General features: G+C 41.2%; 1 protein-coding gene across 1 annotated transcript in view; it reads right to left on the minus strand.

The window, feature by feature from the left end:
- Positions 1-1,832: 1,832 nt before the first annotated feature.
- The window catches only part of TTC8 (tetratricopeptide repeat domain 8), a 58,459-nt gene continuing 38,288 nt past the window's right edge, over positions 1,833-22,003 (minus strand). The window contains exons 9-14 of the mRNA XM_070378382.1: positions 20,197-20,307; positions 9,631-9,770; positions 7,880-8,054; positions 7,442-7,564; positions 4,649-4,732; positions 1,833-2,456 (exon numbers count right to left, since the gene is read on the minus strand). Coding sequence (XP_070234483.1) covers positions 2,340-2,456; positions 4,649-4,732; positions 7,442-7,564; positions 7,880-8,054; positions 9,631-9,770; positions 20,197-20,307 — 750 coding nt within the window. The 3' untranslated portion in view covers positions 1,833-2,339. The remainder of the gene's footprint in view (positions 2,457-4,648; positions 4,733-7,441; positions 7,565-7,879; positions 8,055-9,630; positions 9,771-20,196; positions 20,308-22,003) is intronic.

Here is a 22,003-nt window from a genome sequence, read left to right on the forward strand (position 1 = left end):
CCAGATCTTGTTTTTGCTGACTGTAAACAGCTTCTCCATCTTTGGCTACAAAGAATGTAGTCAAATTGATTTCGGTATTGGCCATTTGGTGATGTCTTTGTGTAAAGTCTTTTCTTATGCTATTAAGAAAGGGCATTTTCTATGACCAAAGCATTCTCTTGGAAGATTCAGTTAGCCTTTGCTCCGCTTCATTTTATTCTCCAAGGCCAAACTTGCTTGTTACTCCAGGTATCTCTTGACTTCCTACTTTTGCATTCCAGTCCCCAGTGATGAATAGAACATCTATTTTTGGTATTAGTTCCAGGAGGTCTTCTAGGTCTTCACAGAACTGATCAACTCCAGTTTCTTCGGCATCGGTAGTAGGGACATAGACTTGGGTTGCTGTGATGCTGAATGACCTGCCTTGGAAATGAACCAGGATCATTCTGTCATCTTTGAGGTTGCACCCAACTACCGCATTTTGGACTCTTCTGCTGATTATGAGGGCTACTCCATTTCTTCTATAGGATTCTTGCCCACAGTAGTAGGTATAATGGTCATCTGAATTAAATTCGCCCATTCCTGTCCATTTTAGTTCACTGCTTCCTAAGATGTCAATGTTTATTCTCACCATCTCCTGCTTGATAACGTCCAATTTATGTTGATTCATGGACCTAACATTCCAGGTTCCTATGCAATACTGTTCATCACAGTGGTTAATATCCCCTTATTCAATTTTACTAGTGCATATACCATTCATTTTAAATGATAGCTTTATTTACAGAAGAGACACTAAGAGATTTGACACAGTAGTTAAAAACACATACTCAGAGGCCACACGCAAGTCTGCGGTCTGCCTTATGCCCATTTCTTTACCAATACTGTGCACCTGGCTCCCGGGTATGTGCTCTTAACCACTAGAGTAAATGTGCATTTGAATCCCAGCTCTGCCACTTGCTGAGCCTGACAACGTGGGCAAGCTATTTGATTGCTCTGCGCTTCATTTTTCTCACAAGAAAAATGGGAATAACAGCGTTTCACAGGACTGCAACAGGGATGAAATGTCACTCCTCACCCAGGGTCTGAGCAGTGCTCAGTACACACAACATCCTTGGTAAATGCTAGCCTCTGTTACCAGTGCTTATTTTAAATTAACTAAGAAAACAATTCCCAATATAAAATTTGAACCTAAATACTGAATAGTGTTAGGAAGTTTGACAGTACTTGAGCAATTTCTCGCAAGCCCAACAAGTGGTAGCCTCTCATGGAGAACCAGGGGAGGTTCCAGCCTGAAGGGCGGGGCCTGGCCTCCTCCCCGCGAGGAGATGCATTGACACGTTCTCTGAAGTTACTTCCAGCCTCTACCAATCTTATTCTCTGCATCCACACCTTTTGTGTTCCATCAGCTCAGCAGTACAATTTATATGCATGGAACAGAAACAAAATACCCGTGAAACGGTTTTCTAAAGTTAAAACGCTGAGAAGCACCGTGGACAGATTCCAAAGCAGGCCCGTGAACGCACTTCCTTGTGAGAAGCCGTCAGTGAGCGGTCCAGGAAACACTGGAGCAGACCTTCCTAGGATGTTACCACTCACGGTACCGGATGCCCCCTAACCTTCTTGGGGCTGACCACGAGGGACTTGTGGCTTATGACTCCACTCCTAATCCTGATATTCTTAGGCTGACAACGTGATATCCCATAAATAGCTTCTCAGGAAAAAGCAAAATTGATGGTACATCATTTAAAATAAAATTAGGATAATGACTTGATTTCTAAGGCTTCATTTCTGGAAAACTTGTTTCATCTGAGATGATTGAAACAAAGACTCATGAAAAGCAACAGAAGGATGGTGTTTCATACACATTTATTTAAAGCATAATATATAAGAAAATGTAGAATGTCTCACAAAGCATTTCATAAAAAATAGTTTGAAATACAACCTTTAATTTCTAAAGTCTGTACCAAGGGTAAGTATATAATTTTTAGCCATAAAAGTGCAACTTTAAAGGCAGATTTCACACCTCTTAAGCTACATGCTAGCTAATGGCCAACTAAAGGACATTAACAACGTGTATTTTTAAGAATTTGAAGAAATTCATGAAAATTTTTTGTAAACATTGTAAACAAACATCTACCATATACCGTGGGAGAGTTCATGATCTGCTTACAAGAGATTAAATCTTGTCTTTTATGATATTGTCTTATAAAGTTATTATTATACAGTTTTAAAGATTCTGGTTTAAATCCCGCTATGTCACTTTCACTAATATCAGGCACAGGTTTGTATTACAAATATATACATATATAATACTACTTTTTCCCTAAATACACACACACATATATTTAACTGAGGAAAAATCAGAGCATAGCAAAATGCTGCTCTAACTGCTTAATTAAGTGTTGAGTGTCCACGTGATCTGGAAATGCTGCTTCAGACTTCTTAGCAGCAGCATAACTCCTCTGTAGATCTCCAATCTGTAAGGAAAGCAGACCAGAATAAGACCACAGAATGAGGACCATAAAAAATAAGAAATGAATTAAAAAAAAAAACATAGTATCTGCAAAACATAAAAACCCAAGGTAAATTACTTGACTGTGTTACTTTGATATAAAATTTTTTTTCACCTAGATTACAATTCAGTCATGAAAAAGTATGAGAAAAATAACCAGTCATGTAAATAATTTCTGCTCCATTATGGTTGTCTAGTTATGAACTCAGAAACCTGCTTTCTTTTCCTGTCACTGATAGTCTCATAAAAATAAATTGACATCTACACGCTAAAACAGCCAACTCAGTTCAGTCTGTAATTTACCACAGACAATGATGTTTTGGTTATGGTAATATCTCTTAAGACAGGAAACTTAAGTAAAAACTATTGTATTTAAGATATAATAACATGCTCTGGGAGCTTTTAAAAGGTTGCTAACATAGTAATGTTGGGAAGATATCCAGTTTTTAAAATTCATTGAGGGTATCTTTGATTTTCAATAAACTTTTTGTTAAAACCCAGTCCCAAAGAAAAACACATACAGTATCTGAATCCATCTGAATGCACCTTGATTCATGTATACACTTCTAAAAGGAGAGAGCTTTGCAGTGCACACACACACACACACAAATACAGATCATTCACTTCTGGTAGTTTTTTTGTAACACACATATGAACTGAAAACTTTTATTTTTTAAATCATAGCATTTCTTTTTAACATAGTATTTTCTTTTATGGAAGTGTAGACTTTTGCTAACAGAAATATTCCATTTGCATTAAATATCATTAAAATTTAGTAACACTCCTGAAAGAAAGTAATCAAGGCTCCTCTGTGGTTTAACTAACTGGCAGCATGTGCCTGCATGCTTAGCTCCTCGGTTGTGTCCGAGTCTTTGTAACCCCATGGACTGTAACCCGCCAGGCTCCTCTGTCCATGGAATTTTCCAGGCAAGAATACTGGAGTGGGTAGCCATCCCCTCCTCCAGGGGGTCTTCCTGACCCGGGACTGGACCAGGGTCTCCTGCCTGCAGGCAGGTCCTTTACCGTCTGAGCCGCCAGGGACGCCCGGTGGCAGCACAGCGCATGGGGAAACACGTGGGAGCCGGGCATGGATCTGAATCTGCCACTGCCATGGAGCTCCAGAGAAGGCTTTCAAGTTCCAAAGCCTTGGCTTCCATTAGAATGTAAGCTGCATGAGGCAGAAGTTTCTGCCTGATTTATTCACTACGTACATCTTCTGTGCCTACAGCAGTGCCTGGTATGTAGCAGCTGTTCATACAAGTTCAACAAACAGAACATCAGTTGTATGAAAAAACGCATAGGAAAGGTAAGGGTTACCTACATTGCAGGGGTGTTGAGAGAATTAGAGGTGTGGAGAGTAGCCGGAACAGTGCCTAGCACTTAACAAGCTCTCAAAAATGACAATTTATAAAAAACAGCATATTTTATTTTCAAAACCCAAGAGAGAGAAGCTCACATTCATGTTATGAAAAATGATTTTTATAACTTTTTGGGTCTACAAAGAAAGAGTCTTTACATCAGCAAACATTTTTAGCCATTTCCTTATCCTCAAAACTCATCTTCCATGTTAAAGGAAGTTTTGCAAGTAAAAGTTATTAGATGACTTTTCTTTCTTTCTTCTTATTGTAAAAGGACACACAATTTCTTTTAGCTCTTGGATGTTAATTGACTTGTAACACAGTATTAACAGTTGCTTCTTTCCTATATTGCTCATTGCTGAAATGGCTTTCACTAATATCCCCAATTTTATAGCATCATGCTAGACTTGGTGACTATATGATCTATAAATGATATACAGGATTTCCCTGTAAAAAAAAACTGATTACTAAATCCTCCCCAAACCAGGAGTTAATGAGCAGTTTTTCAATGATTAAATGTCTTTTAAAACATAAAATAATTCTTCTGCAATCCATAATGGTATTAAGCTTAGCTAATATTCAGTGATACATATACTTAAAGTATATTAAACGTTCCCTTAAAATGAAGACATAGGTGTAAATAATCAAGTGTTTAAAAAATCATTTCTCTCAGCAAGTTATGGTTAGAATGTCCTTATTTATCTGTACAATTTTTAAAACCAAGGAAGAAAACACACACACACACACAAAAGAAGAAAACAAACAGGTCAGATGGTAAACTGATAAAGAAAGAGGATACCTTATCAGAAATTGTTGCGAAATTAAAATGTGGCTCGTACATATGGGGTGCTAAAGATGATGCGGTTTGTAACAGTGCTTTTGCCTGTTTAGAAAAGAAAAAAAGGAGAGAGAGACCAAAGGCATATGAGCATATATTAGCACTATACTGGTGATTTTTTTTTTTGGTAGAAGAATACTTTACCCAGGAAAGGACTTTAAAAAACATGACTCTGTGATAAACATGGATGAATTTCTGTGAAATACAATTTACAGATATACAATTAACTACTTATATCTTGTCAAAATTTTATTAAAAATAAAATGCTTCAAAATATGGAGAAAAGAATAGAATTGAAAGTTATGTGAGAACCACTGTTCTTATCGTTTATATTTCAATATGATGTACAACTCAAAACATAGTCCTCTCAATGCTAAAGAGAAAAGTCTTATCAATCCAGTTTCTGTTGGTGTTGATTGATTTAGTAGGCTTTCAACTACCTTCTGTAATGCAACAACCAAAGGCATCAAAAAACCACTGCAAATTCAGATCGCCATGTTCTGTGCTGGACGACAATGAGCAAGCACTTAGTATACTGCTGACCTGAAAATGACAGCTGAAGGCAACTGAAAATGACAAGCTTTCCGCTCTCTAAAGCACTCAAAAGACAAAACTCACATCATGCTTTGTCGCCTGCAGGCTCACAGGATCACTCGTTGCAGAGACCACAGAGAGACATGAGTAGCCTGTACACTCACTGTTAAGACCACAAACTCAGCATTCCTAAGCTGCCAAAACAGCCTTTCAACTTGTAGCTAAACTTCTACGTATGACCCCGAGGACAAATTCTTAAATCTTTTTTTTAAAGGAAAACAACAGTTTATATAAGATGGTAGATATTAATGTTATGATTTGCTAGTTTCTTTTAATTGAAGTGTGTGTGTGTGTGTGCTCAGTCGTGTCCGACTCTTTGTGACCCCATGGACCACAGCCCGCCAGGCTCCTCTGTCCATGGGATTTTCCAGGCAAGAATACTGGAGTGGGTTGCCATGTCCTTCTCCAGGGAAATTGAAGTATAATTTTTAATAACAGTGAGACCTTTCACCAAAACATTTCAAATCAACTGCATACTATAGAAAGGACAATAAGTAGGAGGGAAAGAAAATCACCAACATGCAAACAGAGAAAATCATAAAAAGCACTTGCTTCAAATGGATACAAAGTTCCAGGACAGAACAAGTTCCCACTTTAGAGCAGTTAGCTTTTGTTTACAAACACACAGCCACTTTATTTCGTTGGGAAAATGTTGTGCAGCGAGAGCAGCACCCACTGAGGCCTCTCTGCTTGTTTTCTCAGGTTCAGCAACGCGCTCGGAGGCCAGGCTGGAGGTCACCGTCCTGGCGTGTGCGCACAGGGTCTGTGACCTTGGTTAGCTACTTACCCTCCTCTAGTCTGTTTCCTCATCTCTAACACAGGGAATGGAACAGCTATTTGTCTTGATTGTCATTTAATATGGTATGCGTGTATTTAGCTTTTAAACTTCCTGTTAGGTAAATGATAACAACAAAATATAATGTATTAAGCATCTATCATGTGACTTTACTATTCCAAGTGCTTTACACGCACAAGCGGCTCACCTTCACAAGAACCCCTTCAGGTCAGCTGCTGTGATGACTCTATTTTGTTTATCATCCGCTCAGTCTACCCACACTAAGCACCTCCCCAGGGTCGGGCAATGGTTCTGATGTTGAAAATACAGCAGTTAGAAGGCAGAGAAGGTCCCTGCTTTCACACAGCTAGCATTTTGCATTCTACACACAGACTGAAAGTATCTGATAAAATGGCAAGTACTGTGAAGGAGACACCACCAGGAGACAATACTGAGGGCTCCTTTAGACTGACGGTCCAGCGGGTCTTTCTGAAGAGGTGGTAATTAAGTGAAGACCCGAACGATAAAAAGAAAAGGGTCCTGTCGGATCTGAAAGGAGTCCAAAGGCCCCACAGTAGGAACGGGCCCGCCCAGCAGCCAGCAGCTCACGCGTCTGATGGCCGGGGGGGTGGGGGAAGGATTGGTGGCAAAGCCTGGTCTGAGGGGGGCCCTGAAGGCTAAGGTTTGAAGTTCAAACTATTCACATATTCTGAGTTGCAGGGAGGAGCCTTTGGAGGATGCTAAGCAAAGCAGTGATGAAATAACCTTGTTTTATTTATTATTATTATTTTTTTAATAATCTTGTTTTAAAAACATATCCTTAAGGCTGTCCTGAGGAAAACACATTACGGGGTGCACTTCCTTGCTGATGGAAGCGGAAACAAAGACCATGGCTAGGAGACTCGTACTCACCCGGGCAGGAAATGACAGCGGCCTGGAGGAGGGGGCGAGGGGCAGAGAGTGGAGGATGTGTGCGTGGCACGGATGGGGTTCACTAGAGGCAGCGGGTGGTGGGGAAGGGGCAGTTGGAAAAGAGAAGTTTCTGGGTGGGGGGGTGGGAGGGAGTCCTAGGATATGTAGGGGGTGGTCCTAGGACGCGGGCCTGAGCAGTGGGGTGGTGGTCGGGGGGCTGTGGACGGTGGAGCGGTTCACGACCATAGGACAGGCTAGGGAGGTGCAGTTTTGCCCCAGTAAACTCGAGCGTTCTGTTTTGGACACTGAAAGGTTAAGTGACTTGTCCAAGGTCACGCTGCCCATACTGGGACTCAAACCCTGGGCAGTCAGACCCCAGAGCTCATTTGAAACTGTCACGTGTGAAGACGGCTGCACGCGGCTGCTGCTCTGTGGAGCAAGCAGGCTGTGTGCAGCCCACAGGGCTGGCTGACCTGCTCCACGTGGCCCCTCCGCATCTCCAGCACGGCCAGGTTGTTGTAGGCCTCTGCGTGCTGGTTGTTGCTCACCAGAGCCAGCCGGAAGCACTGGTGGGCCAGGTTCGTGTCCCCTGTTCCCTGTAAGAGAAGAGCGCAAACTCGCACACACAAATCCGGCCACTTGCTCCCGCCGCCTCCGACCTCCTCACCCCACACACATCTCTCCTGCCACCGCAGAGAAAACGACACATCCCGGCACAGGAGTCGGCTGTGACTTGTACGTAAGGGGATTAACCTGGGGATGTAAAACGAGTTTGGGTGACTCCCAGAAATCTCTATAAATTGGTATAAGGACTGTAACCAAACCTGGATTTCCAGTACATGAAAATGTCTTCAAGACTAACGTGTGGCTACCTTTTCTAGAACAGAAGCTCTATCAGGGAAACAACGTACCACAGCGACGTGTCCCAAGTTGTACCAGACGTCAGCTACCTCTTCTTCATTTTCAGCCAGAGAAAGGGCACGTTCAAACGAGGTCAGAGTCATATCGTACTGCTGGGCGTAGAAGCAACACAGCCCCAGGTTGTTAAAAAGCTGGCAGTTGTAAACACCCATCTGGAGGAGTCGCCTTTTTGAAAAGAACACACACTCTCTGGCGTCAGATCAACTTTACAGATATTGACATATTTTTTACAAAGTTAGAAATGAATTCATTTTATACGTTTTTAATAGCCTCCAAAGAACAGAAAGTATTATAGTAAATGAAAAAGAGTTTAAAGCAAATTCAAAAGCATGTCTTTTGTAATGGTTCCAGTCATGAGAAATGTATCCAGAGGCAAAGTCAGAATAACTGACTTTTTTTTCCCCCCAAAAGCTTTGCTAGAGTATCAAAATAATAAATAAATAGTCACATAAAGTAAAACCCCTGCACACTCTGTCCTCAGGCTCAGAAGGGAAATTTCTAAGACCTTCTAACCAAGCTCGAGGCCTCTGTTTAGCCTCCCGAGTTTTCGGCTGAGTTGGATTCTGGTTGTGTTGTGTGGTTCAGCTACATCCAGTGACCTCCAGTGAGCTCCCACTCAGGAAGACAAGACTGTCAGGGGATCCCGATGTTCCCCGTTTAGCTTTCACGCTGCAGCTCAAGAACCCTATTTTGCTGCTATTCATCATTAATCCCGAAGGATGAGAGAGTTCCGACAAGCATGTCAAAATCATCCCAGCTGCCCTGAGGAACCCGTGACCCGCTCCGGGGGTAGGGGAGTAGAGACGGCTGTGTGGGCACAGGCTGGGATTCACATTATTCTCTTTTGTGCTCCAACATATACTTGGAAAGAACTCCTGTCAGCTGCCAGTTACCTCCCTGTTTATTACCCAAGGGCTGAAGAGGAAGTCATAATTTAAAAATTAATCTCAGAAACCATCTATAGGATAAAATAAGTATGTGCTCAAAGAACCAGTGAACATAACTTATTTAGATTTTGCAAACGTATTTGTGGGATTCTGTTTTAAGGTGCTGTTCACAACTTTAGAGCCTGGGGTCCACTACTCTTCACAAATCACATTATCATTTCACCTTTGAGGTTTTGACACTATGGACAGTGGTACTGAACTGAACTGAACTGAACAGAACAGTGATACCAGTGGAGGCAGTGATGTGGAAGCTTCTGGTAACTGTTGCTATTGGTTGATGACAAAATGGCCAATTCACATACACGGACATGGTGTTAAACGTAGGCATTTATCCAGGTGTGTTTCTGCAAGATGCTAAATACTTCTGCATTTCCAAATTATTTAGAAATAGGTTCAGTAGTCATAAAACACCTGGGTGCCTGGATGTTTAGTCTCATATAAGCATGGCCCACACATTATTTCCCTGCATCTTCGTTCCATCTGTATCACTTTTTAGTCTCATATAAGCATGGCCCACACATTATTTCCCATCTGGGTGCCTGAATGTTTAGTCTCATATAAGCATGGCCCACACATTATTTCCCTGCGTCTTCGTTCATCTGTATCACTTTTTAGTCTCATATAAGCATGGCCCACACATTATTTCCCTGCATCTTCGTTCCATCTGTATCACTTTTTAGTCTCATATAAGCATGGCCCACACATTACTTCCCTGCATCTTCGTTCCATCTGTATCACTTTTTGCATCACTATTTCACAGGAAAGCAATTTTACAAACTGAACGTAGAGTGCACCTGTAAAACCGGAGCGCTACTTCTGGCTGATCAGTGTAGAAGTGGTTGCTTCCAATGCACGCAATGGCTTCCACATGAGTATTGTCTTGTTTCAAAACCTCTTTGTAGTATTCAGTGGCTGATGAAATATTGTTCATCTCCTATTCTCCATCAAGAGGGAAGAGAAATACTGTATTAATATTCAACAAGAAATTGTTACAGTGATGACTGGCTTACATTATTTTATTCAATTCAGTATTTTTTCCAATTCAATATTCAGTAAGAGCCTACCACAGCCAGACTCTGTTCTAGGCCCTGGGGACACAATGTGAACAAAAGGATAAAATTACAGTCACCACCCACCCCCGCCCCGCATCTGTAGTTTCGCTTTCATGAGTTCGGTGAGCCACAGATCAAAAATATTTAGAAAAAAATTCCAGAAAGTTCCAAAAAGCAAAACTTGAGTTTGCTGCACTGGAAATTATTTACATACCACTTACTTTGCATCTCCAGCTATTTACATAGCATTTGTATTGCATTAGGCATCATAAGCGATCTAGAGGTGATTTAAAGTATACACATGGGGACTTCCCGGAGGCCCGGGGGTTACGAATCCTCCTTGCAATGCAGGGAATGCAGGGAGACCCCACAGGCTGTGCAGCAACAACGGCCATGTGCTGCCATGAGAGAACCCACGCACCACAGTGAAAGATCCCATGTGAAGTAACTAACACCCAACACAGACAGATAAAAATTTTTAAATAAATGAAGTATACAGATAGATGTGGGCAGGTTATATGCAAATACTCTGCCACATTATATAAGGGACTGGAGCATCCACAGATCTTGACAACCCAGGGGTATCCTGGGACCAATCCCCCTTGGACACAGAAAGACGGCGGCACTGTCCTCAAGGAGGTTACATCTGGTAGGAAGACAAGCACGTGAACACTTGCTGTCTTAGAAGAAGGCCTTTCAGCTTTTCATCATTAAGTCTGATGTCAGCTGTGGATCTGTCATACGTGGACTTTATTATGATGAGGTATGATTCCTCTATGACCTCTTTCTGGAGAATTCTTATCATAAATGGATGTTGAATTTTCTCAAAAGCTTTTCTGCATCTATTAAGATATGGTTTTTATTCTTCAATTTGTAAAGATGGATATCACATTGATTGATTTGCAAATATTGAAAAATCCTTGCATCCCTGAGATAAATCCTGCTTGATGATGGTGTATGATCCTTTTAATGTATTGTCAGATTCAGTTAATATTTTGTTGAGGATTTCTGCATTTGTTCTAAGATCAGGAATAAGACAAGGAGGCCCACTCTCACCACTTTTATTCAACTTAGTATTGGAAGTCCTAGCCACAGCAACCAGACAAGAAAAAGAAATAAAAGGAATCCAAATTGGAAAGGAAGAAATAAAACTATCACTATTTACAGATGACATGATATTATACATAGAAATTCCTAAAGATACCACCAGAAAACTACTGGAGCTCATCAATGAAGTTGGTAACACTTCAGGATACAAACGTATATACAGAAATCTATTGCATTTCTATGCATTAACAACAAACTATCAGAAAGAGAAATTAAGGAAACATCCTATTTACCATCACATAAAAAAGAACAAAATACTAGGAATAAACCTACCTTAAGGAGGTAAAAGACCTATACTTGGAAAACTTTAAGACACTAATGAAAGAAACTGAAGACAAAACAAACAGATGGAAAGATACAGCATATTCTTAGATTTGAAGAATCAATATAGTTAAAATGACTATACCACCCAAGACAATCTACAGATTCAATTCAATCTCTATCAAACTGCTGCTGCTGCTGCTGCTGCTGTTGCTTCAGTCCTGTCTCACTCTGTGTGACCCCACAGACGGCAGCCCACCAGGCTCCCCCGTCCCTGGGATTCTCCAGGCAAGAATACTGGAGTGGGTTGCCATTTCCTTCTCAATGCATGAAAGTGAAAAGTGAAAGTGAAGTCGCTCAGTCGTGTCCGACTCTTAGCGACCCCATGGACTGCAGCCTACCAGGCTCCTCCGTCCATGGGATTTTCCAGGCAAGAGTACTGGAGTGGGGTGCCATTGCCTTCTCCGCTCTATCAAACTAGCAATGGCATTTTTCACAGAACTGGAACAAATAATTTTAAAATTTGTATGGAGACAAGAAAGACCCTGAATAGTCAAAACAATATGAAGAAAGAAGAAGAAGCTGGAGGAATCATGCTTCCTGATTTGAGACTGCACTATAAAGCTACAATAATCAAAACAGTATGGTGCTGACACAAAAAGAGACGTATATTAATAGATCATTGGAACAGAGAGCCCAGAAATAAAACCACATACTTATTATGGTCAATTAATCTACCACAAAGGAGGCAAGAATATACAGTGGAGAAAAGACAGTGTCTTCAATAACTGGTGCACTACATGTAAAAGAATGAAGTTGGAAAATTCTCTCACGCTATATTCAAAAATAAAGTCAAGGATTTAACCACTGGTGGTCCAGCGGTTAAGAATCTGCCTACTTATACAGAGGACAGGGGGTCGATCCCTGGTCTGGGAAGATTCCATATGCTTCAGGGCAACTAAGCCTGTGTGTCACCATTACTGAGCCCGCGCGCCACAGCTCCTGAGCCCACGTCCCACAGCTCCTGTGCCCGCGTGCCACAGCTCCTGCGCCCACGTGCCTGGAGCCCTTGCTCCACGACAAGAGAAGCCACCACCTGAGGAGCCTGTACACGGTGATGATGAGCAGCCCCTGCTGGCTGCAACTCAAAACGGACTAAAGACCAAAACGTAAGACCAGAAACCATAAAACTCCTAGAAGAAAACACAGGCAGAATAGTCTCTGACATATATCATAGCACTACTTTTTCTGGATCTGTCTCCTAAAGCAAAGGAAGAAAAAGCAAAAATAACCAAATGGGACCTAAATAGACTTAAAAGCTTCTGCACAGCAAAGAAAACCATTGACAGAATGGAAACAACCTAATGAATGGGTGAAAATATATGCGAATTAGATGACTGATGAGTGGTTAGTATCCAAAACATATCAACAGCTCATACAACGCAATATCAAAAAACAAATAACCCAATTAAAAACAGACAGAAGACCTGAATAGGTTTTTTTTCCAAAGAGGACATTCACACGGCAACAGCACTCCACAGCACAAGGCTTCATTCAGTGTCACAGGTGCCGAACTTGGTGTGCTCGTCTACTCAGGCTGCCGTAACAAACTACCATAGACGGAGTGGCTTAAACAACAGGAATTTCTGTCCTCACAGTTCTGGAGGCTTGAAGTCCAAGGTCACAGAGCTGACGTCATAGCGTTTTAGTGAGGACTTTCTTCCTGGTTCAGAGGGCCACCTTCTCACTGTGTCCTTGTGTGAGAGAGAGAGAGCACTCAACTGCTTTCTGGGGTCTTTTTAAAAATACCTTTACAATGTTGTGTTTTTGTTTCTGCATAAAACACAAATCAGCCATAATTATATATCTATCCCCTCCCTCCCAAACCTCCCACCCCTCCCCTCATCCCAGCCCTCGAGGTCATCACAGAGCCTCAGGCTGGGCTTCCTGTGTCATACAGCAGCCTCTCACCAGCTACCCCTTTTACACATGGTACTGTATAAATGTTGACGCCACTTCCCCGTTCGTCCCACGCTCTCCCTCCCCACTGTGTCCACAGTCCATTCTCTACATCTGCGATACGTGTGTGTGTGTATATATATACACAACGGAGAATTACTCAGCATAAAAAACAACAAGTTTGAGTCACTTCTAGTGAGGTGGATAAACCTAGAGCCCGTTATGCAGAGTGAAATAAGTCAGAAAGAGAAAAACAAATCTCATATATTAACGCATATATATGGAATCCAGACCCATTTGTGGGGAAGGAATGGTGTCTTGTCATATAGGGGCACTAATCCCATCATGAGGACCCACCCTCATGAGCTCATCTAACCCTAATTATCTCCCCAAGGCCCTGTCTCTAGACACCCTCCACAGGGGGCTGGGGCTTCAACCTAAGACTGTGCGTGGGTAGGGAGGCAGAAAATTCAGTCTGCCACAGGTGGTAACACCCAATTCAAAAAAGATTCCAGCCCTAGTGGTCAGCCGTTTCAAGGCTTTGATTCAATAAAATTACCTCAGAAGTCTATATCTGCCACCCACACCACCCCCTCTTCCCCCTGGTAACCATTAAGTTTGTCTCCTATGTCTGTAAGTCTGTTTCCACTTTGCATACCTGAAATTAAGACACTTCTATAAACAATTATACTTCAGTTTTTAAAAAATGCCTTAGAATGTCTGCATGCTTGATTGATGGTCATGGACTTAACTTATGTAATCTCTAGGAATTTTAGACTGAAACTAACATGTCTTTGGGGCTTCCCCACCAGCTTAGTGGTGAAGAACATCTGCCTGCCAGTGCAGGAGATGAGGGTTTGATGCCTGGGTCGGGAAGATGTCCTGGAGAAGGACATGGCAACCCACTCCACTATTCTTGCCTGGAGAATCCCACGGACAGAAGAGCCGGGCAGGCTACATTCAAAGGGGCTGCAAAAGTGCTGGACACGACTTAGCGACTGAACAGACACACAACATGTCTTTGACAACCTTATATGAAATTTCTCAAAGTTGTTATAAAATATGTGCTGATATTAAATAAACTTAAATGCACATTTAAAAATCTCATAAGTAACTGCAAATAGCCTCCAAATGGGTTGTAGCAGTGTACGCTCCCAGCAATAATGTTCATATGTGACATCTGTTCCTCTACGCCCTCGACAACCTTAAATGCCATGAAACTTAGTCATCCTTAAGTAAAAAGTGACACTGTTGTTTCAGCTTTCATTTCCTTAATTACCACTGAGGTTAGCACTCGACACACCACACATCTCTTTCCCTGCGAACTGCGGATTCACGCCTTTTGTCAGCTTTGCGGTCCCAGCTCTTGTCTTCTCATTGTTGGTTTGTGTGAGGGGCTCGGGTGGGAAACTGCCCTTGGGGCTCAGGAGAGCTGGAGACACAGCTGTGGCTCCAGGGTCGCTGGGCACTGCCTGCTTTCTCCTCCCTGACGATGAACGCGTGCTGACGCGGACTTGCGCTCACAACCCAGGAAGGCCACGTGTTTGTGAACATTCCCTTCAGAGGGAAAGCACAGGTGGTTTGCTTGAGTCCTTCCAGGCGTGTGTCAACCAGCACCAGGACGAAAGGGCGCTGGTGTAGTTGAACTGCGGCCGGAGTCTGGCTGCTGTCTCAGCTCTGGAGCGACCACGTGCATGGAGAGGGGCCAGGTCACCGTGTGGGCTGCAAAGACAAGGGCCACACCGTGGTCTCACCCCCACCAGTGCTCTGAGGAAATACCTGTTCTGGTTTCCATGCTTATGTTCCTGACCAAAATGAGAATTTATAAGCGTGGATGTGCACACTTACGTGTCAGTGTGTAATTCTCCCGTCAATCTATAAAGCACCTGAAACCCAGCAATTGTTGAGCAACATATAAAGTGAAGAGAGTAAAAGCAGCCTTGCCTTCCCTGTCCTGGGTATGGTTCCCTGTCCCGGGTATGGCAAATATGTTCCCTGTGTGATATTTTTACCTGTTTTGTTAGGGTTTGCTTTTATTTGTATTTTCGTTTTTACAGCATAGAAAATTTAACCTTTATGTTCTCATATTGATAAATTTTTTCTATTATGGCTTTCTGAATTAGTATCATGTTTAGAAAGGTCTTCCCCAATTCAAGTTTATATAAATAATTCATCTGTACTTCTTCTGAAACATTCATGGTTTTAAATCTTCTAGTCACCTGGTGGCAATGGGTTCCTTTTTTTTTTTTTTTTTAAGTATTTATTTATTTGGCTGCCCCAGGTCTTCATAGTGGCATGCAGAGTCTTTGGTTGCGGCACCTGAACTCTTCAGTTGAGGCAGGTGAGATCTAGTTCCCTGACCAGGGATCAAACACAGTCCCCCTGCATTTGGAGTGTGGATCACCAGGGAAGTCCCAGCAATGTGTTCTTTCAGGATAAGAACTCATTACTCATCCAGCTCTATTCTGAAGTTATTAAACAATCCAATAATCCAGTTGGTTTAATAGACAGTCTTTATCACATAAATTTTCATATGTATGAATACACACAGATTCTATTTCTGTCCTTTCTTTAATCTATTCCAGCATTAGAACTGTTTATAGTAGCTTAAGAATAAATTTTATAAATGTAGATTTAAAATAATATTTTCAAACATACAAATATCACTTCAACTATCATTTAAGTGATTATTACAGTAGTTATTAGTGATTATTTTTCAAACTAATCCACAGAATATCATCTGAGTTAAATTAAAGAACTGACTCATCTGAAAAGACCCTGATGCTGGGAAAGATTGAAGGCGGGAGGAGAAGGGGACAACAGAGGATGAGATGGTTGGATGGCATCACCAACTTGATGGACATGAGTTTGAGTCAACTCTGGGAATTGGTGATGGACAGGGAGGCCTAACATGCTGCAGTCCATGGGGTTGCAAAGAGTTGGACATGACTGAGTGACTGAACTGAACAGAATATCAACACTGGGTTTTAGTTATTTAAAACAAAACTGTAAATAACTTAGGGAAGTGAATTTTGCTATGATTCTCAAACTCTGTTATATATCAGAATCACCTTGTGAGCTTGCTCAGCAGACAAAAGCCTGTATCCCACTTTCCAGGACATGTGAGTCAGGAGGAGGAAGATGGGCCTCACTCTCAAACACTCCCAAAGTCATTTCTATATACAGTAAAGTTCAAGGACCATGAGAACAATATTTCCTAGGGTAATTATTCAGTTTCAAACACCTTTTAACATTTGCAGCGTGCTGTGCTTAGCCACTCAGTCGTGTCCAACTCTTTGCGACTCCTTGAACTGTAACCTGCCAGGCTCCTCTGTCCATTGAATTCTCCAGGCAAGAATACTGGAGTGGGTTGCCATTTCCTCCTCCAGAGGATCTTCCCAGCCCAGGGATCAAACCCAGCTCTCCCGCATTGCAGGCGGATTCTTTACCGTCTGAGCCACCAGGGAAGCAAGACAGGCCTTTATTTGAACCTTTTAACACAGATAGTTCAAATAAAGGCCTGCCTTTCAAATGAATAAACAAAAGGCCCCAAGAAAAAGTAAAACCACAACCAAATAAATTTAGCAAGGATAAATCATTTAAAACAAGATTCTGTACAGAACAATCAATAAATAATAGGCAGCACAACATGCTCATTTAAAAAAAACAAGATCAAAATGAAAGTGATAAAAAATAAAAAGAACATAAAGGAAGAAACTCCCTCCAGAGAAAAGTATGATATACAAAAATCCCTAAAGGCATATGCTGTGTAAGCTCCAAGGCTAAGAACCAAACTTTACTAATTAACCCTCAATCCACTGTTACATAAGGAGAAAAGGAACACAGTGGAAATCTTTGTAAGGCAAACTTTGCCGTAAGTGAAAGTAACCATGTAAATTCAAGGGGAAATGCTGCATCCAGCTGTTCCAAGTCTATGCTCAGTCCTCGGACACCCTATTTGTACACGATGTCATCCTCAAAACTAGGATGCTCTCTTTTCACTTCTTTCTTCTTTTGAGTAAAAATTCAGATTCTACTTTTTCTCACAAAGCCTTCCCCTGTCACCCTTATAAAAGAATGTGCTCCTCCAAGTCCTGGCCAGACCCAGAGCAGGGGAAGGAAGAAGGTAGCCGGTTAAAGAATCCACTCCAGACCCGCTCCCTGTCCCAGCCATAGCAACGATCACTGTAATGGGAGCGTGGAAGGAATCCTTCCCACCAGTTCCTTCTAACAGCAGCTTCCACCTGAGAAGGGCAGAAGGAACAAAAGGCACAAACAATTCCAACTGCATCAAGACAGTCACCACCATGAATTTTGCAGCTTTCAGAATGGACTCTATTTCCTTCCTAAGCTTCTTGGTCAAAATCTTGTTCATGTTCAATTTAAGGTTACACAACTAAAGATACAGAGATACTGATATTGCTTTTTTAGAGAATGGTCAAACGTTTCTATTTATATGCTTATCAAAATTACATTTCACAAGGAGAAGCTATTTCTAAACAATTTAAGGAAAATATTTGTTGTTTTCATATTACAAGTAATACATGTTAATTACAGAAAATCTGGAAAATAAAATAAAAACCATTCACACACTACTACCCAGGTATGGAAACTATTAATACTTTCCATTCTTTTTTCTAACAAAATAATTTTAAAAGATCATACCTAGCATTTCAAGAAATTTAAAAGAGAACAAAGATGCTTCTGTTAAATTAAGTTTTTTTAAGTAAAATAACTGAAATTAAGAGATAAAACTATGTACATTTGCAGATGATTGTTTTATTTACTTAGAAAATCTAAGAGAATCTATGATGTTATTAAAAAGACTATTTAGCCAAGTTTTAGTATCAAATCAACTTAAATTACTACATTACCACTCACCAGAAATGACCATAGAAAACACAAGAGAAAAAAAGAGCAGTTCATTCACAGTTTTCCCACAAATACATCTGTGCAGAAAAGAGTTAACACAGTAAGCCTGGGACTGCTACTCTTAGAAAGGCCTGCTTGAAAGGCTGGCCCCTGGTCAGTAACTTAGAACCTGGCTAGCGCCCTGTGCGTGTGTGCGTGCGTGAGTGCTAAGTCGCTTCAATCGTGTCTGACTCTTTGCGACCCTATGGACTACAGCCCACCAGGCCCCTCAGTCCTTGGGATCCTCCAGGCAAGAACGCTGGACTGGGTCGTCAAGCCTTCCTCCATGGGATCCTCCCGACCCAGGGACTGAACCTGCGTCTCTTACATCTCCTGCACTGGCACACGGATTCTTTACCGTTGGCGCCACCTGGGAAGCCCAGCTAGTGCCCTATGCTTATATAACTTTCCCCAAATGATAGCGTGGCTCACTACACCTTCATGTGGTGTACAAACACCTGCTTCACTTCTTGGAGTCTGGGGTCCTGGTACGTGATAGGCAGACGGTGCCTCCCTCTATGGCCAGCCCCCAGTAACAGATTGTTGTTGTTCAGTCGCTAAGTCGTGTCTGACTCTCTGAAACCCCAAGAACTGCAGCACACCAGGCTTCCCTGTTCTTCACTATCTCCCGGAGTTTGCTCAAACTCATGTCCATTGAGGTGGTGATGCCATCCTACCATCTCATCCTCTGTCATCCCTTTCTCCTCCTGCCTTCAATCTTTCCCAGCATCAGGGTCTTTTCCAATGAGTCGGGTCTTCCCATCAGGTGGAGCTTCAGTATCAGCCCTTCTAGTGAATATTCAGGACTGACTTCCTTTAGGATGGACTGGTTTGCTCTCCTTGCGGTCCAAGGGACTCTCAAGTCTTCTGCAGCACCACAGTTCGAAAGCATCAGCGCTCAGCCTTCTTTATGTGATGGATCCCAGGTCTCTGATGAGCTTCTCTGGCAGACAGTGCTTCACACATGTTGCCACAACTTGCAGGAAGATCAAATGTGTCCTCTGTAACCCTAACCATCAGGGGTCGGGGTGGGTGAGAGGGGAACTCTTGAAAGCCTGTGTCTGGTTTCCTCTGAACTTTGCCCCACATGCCTTTTCCCTTTACTGATTTTGCTTTGTATCCTTTTGCTACAAAAAATCATGGCTATGAGTACAACTGTGTGCCGAGTCCCGAGACCTAATAAATCACTGAACCTCACAGTGGTTTTGGGGACTCTCAACAAAACATTTATGAAGATAATTACAAGATATTCATTGAAAGACAACAACAACAACAACAAAAGGCCTAAAGTAAATGGAAAGTTATATCATGATCCCCCTTGGGAAGAAAAGCAGACCCTCCACCCCCATCATTCTTACATTCAATGCAATTCCAATCCACATGCCAACAGGGTTTTTTAATATGGAAGAGCAAAGGGCCAAGCATAACCAACTGGGAAGAACAGGTGGTAGAATTTCCCCACCTGACATCAAGAATTATTATGAAGCTACCTTAATTAGGCAGCAGCGAGAACAACTCAATGGGGCTTTTCATGAAATTTGACAAAAATGGCTCTAAAATTTACCAGAATAAACAAAAGTCCAAAATAGCCAAGACATTCCTAATGAAGATGAACAAAGCCCTCCCAAAGAGTAAGTATAATAAAGCTACAGGAGTTAAGATGGTATAATATTGGTGTAAGGATAGACGAGCAGACCAACAGAACAGAATAGAAAACCCAAAACATATCTACCACATACACAGAAAAAAACCCTGCTGCTTGACAGTACAGACCTGAGAGGAGGATCAGTTAATGTGCTGGGACAACCAACTATGCAGAGGGAGGCACTAATTCAAATTCCTATCTCATACCATTCTCTATACCCTCTGTGTGTTTGAAATACTTCATCATAAAAAGTTAAGTTTGTTTAATGTATACACTAAAATCTCTTATTCTGTTTGTAAATCACTGGCCAACAATCATAATTTTACAAAATGTTACATTTTATAAGACCCCAAGGGACTATGAACTTACTTAAGTAGCATATAACCTCAATTGTATGTCAACTTTTTGAAAGATAGGAACCTTACCTCATAGATCCTGGCAATTCCACAAAGTAGGGTTACCTCTCCTGGAAACTTGTCTAAGCCTTGTTTGAAAAGATTTAAAGCAGTCAAGGGCTGATCCAATGAGATGTAAACCTAAAACCAGGATACACTTCAACAAAAGGACTTAAAATAACAGTATTCATTATGACAAATTTATTATTTTTTTTTCATTATGACAAATTTAAAATTATTGCTTAGTAACAAATTATCTCCTAGATATTACAGTAAACATTTTTCAGAAATGTGTAGGATTAATTTCCAATAATGATGTATAGTTATATCTCCTCATGCTGTGTGTGACACATTTATTCATTTATTCCTTCAGCAAACACTTACTGTGGGCTTACTACCGTCACACAGACTAGAGAGTAACTAGAAAAGGATGCTGATGTACACCCAATACTATCACATGCTGTAAAACAATTATCCTGCAATTAAAATACATTGATTTTTAAAAAAGAGAGGATCAGGGGAAAATCTTTTTTAGGATAGGACAGACCTAAGTGTGTCTACAGGCAGGCACGAAGGGCCAATTGTGAGGCTGATTTTGAAGATGCTGGAGAAAGAGGGCATGCCCCAGGGGAAAGTCTGAGGAGCAGCAGCTGGGGAAGCCTTTGGAGGAGTTGGGGAGAAGGACCCTGAGAAGTAGAAGGAAACACATGTGCAGGGTAGAGGGGCAGGGAGTTGAGAGGGTTAGCACTCGATACTCCCGTTTAACAGTTTCCACCACTTAATTAGCAATGAGATATTCAGCGTGGATAAACCACAACCTATTAGGAACTTCTAAAAGGAGAACTACAGTTCTATGTATAGAAACATAAGATGATGACATTTTATTTTCTTCATGATCTTGGATCCTCCATTTCTTCCTAAACATTTAGACTGTGCTTTGAAGAAGCCCAAATGGAGACACACAAAACTGCCTGCAGTGTTTACTGATAAACAATGAGACTAGAGGAAAGGGTATGGATGAAAACTTTTCAATTTTTACCTTACATGCTTCTGAATTGCTTTTTAAAATATAATAAATAATATAATTCCATATGTGAAGTAATATAAAATATTTAATAATTCTTAAATTAACAAGCTTAAATTATAAGAAATAACGTGGTTCCTAAAATCTGCTTGGTCTCCAATTACTTAGCAATAATTCCTTCACATATTAAAAAAAACAAGTAAATTGTAACCCTATATAGTCACATAGGCAACAACAGAGTTAAGCAAATCAATTTATGAAAAAATAATCAAACCATGTATTTAACAATAGTTAAAATAAAAAGTACATTTTTAACCACATGGCAAGTAATTATCAATTAAGAAGATAATAGTCAAATACTGTAACCTGAATTATAATTTCAAGCTGTCAGAAAACTTTACTGTGATGTTTAGAAACCTTTTTAGAATTTAACATATAATGTATAAAGACACTTAGATATTAGAGTTTCAAACGTTTTTTAAAAACTACTATAAACATACTAAGCCAGCACAGTAAGTTTATATGGCAGAACTTCCCTTTGATTCTGTTAGTATGCTAACATTAATACCATATTTGGAAAATAGTAGCACTTCCTTTGGAGAAGGCAATGGCACCCCACTCCAGCGCTCTTGCCTGAAAATCCCATGGACTGAAGTGACTCAGCAGCAGCAGCAGCAGATGCACCTCCTTTTCTGCCTTCTTTTCAACCTCCTTTACAACACTTTTTAAATTTAAGAAATTCTTAAAGATATATTAATACAAGATGATGTCCTAACCACCACTTCATCAAATGCTTCTTCTAAAGTAGCCTTG

The sequence above is a fragment of the Bos mutus genome, chromosome 10, assembly GCF_027580195.1.
Source record: "Bos mutus isolate GX-2022 chromosome 10, NWIPB_WYAK_1.1, whole genome shotgun sequence".
Classification (NCBI taxonomy): domain Eukaryota; kingdom Metazoa; phylum Chordata; class Mammalia; order Artiodactyla; family Bovidae; genus Bos; species Bos mutus.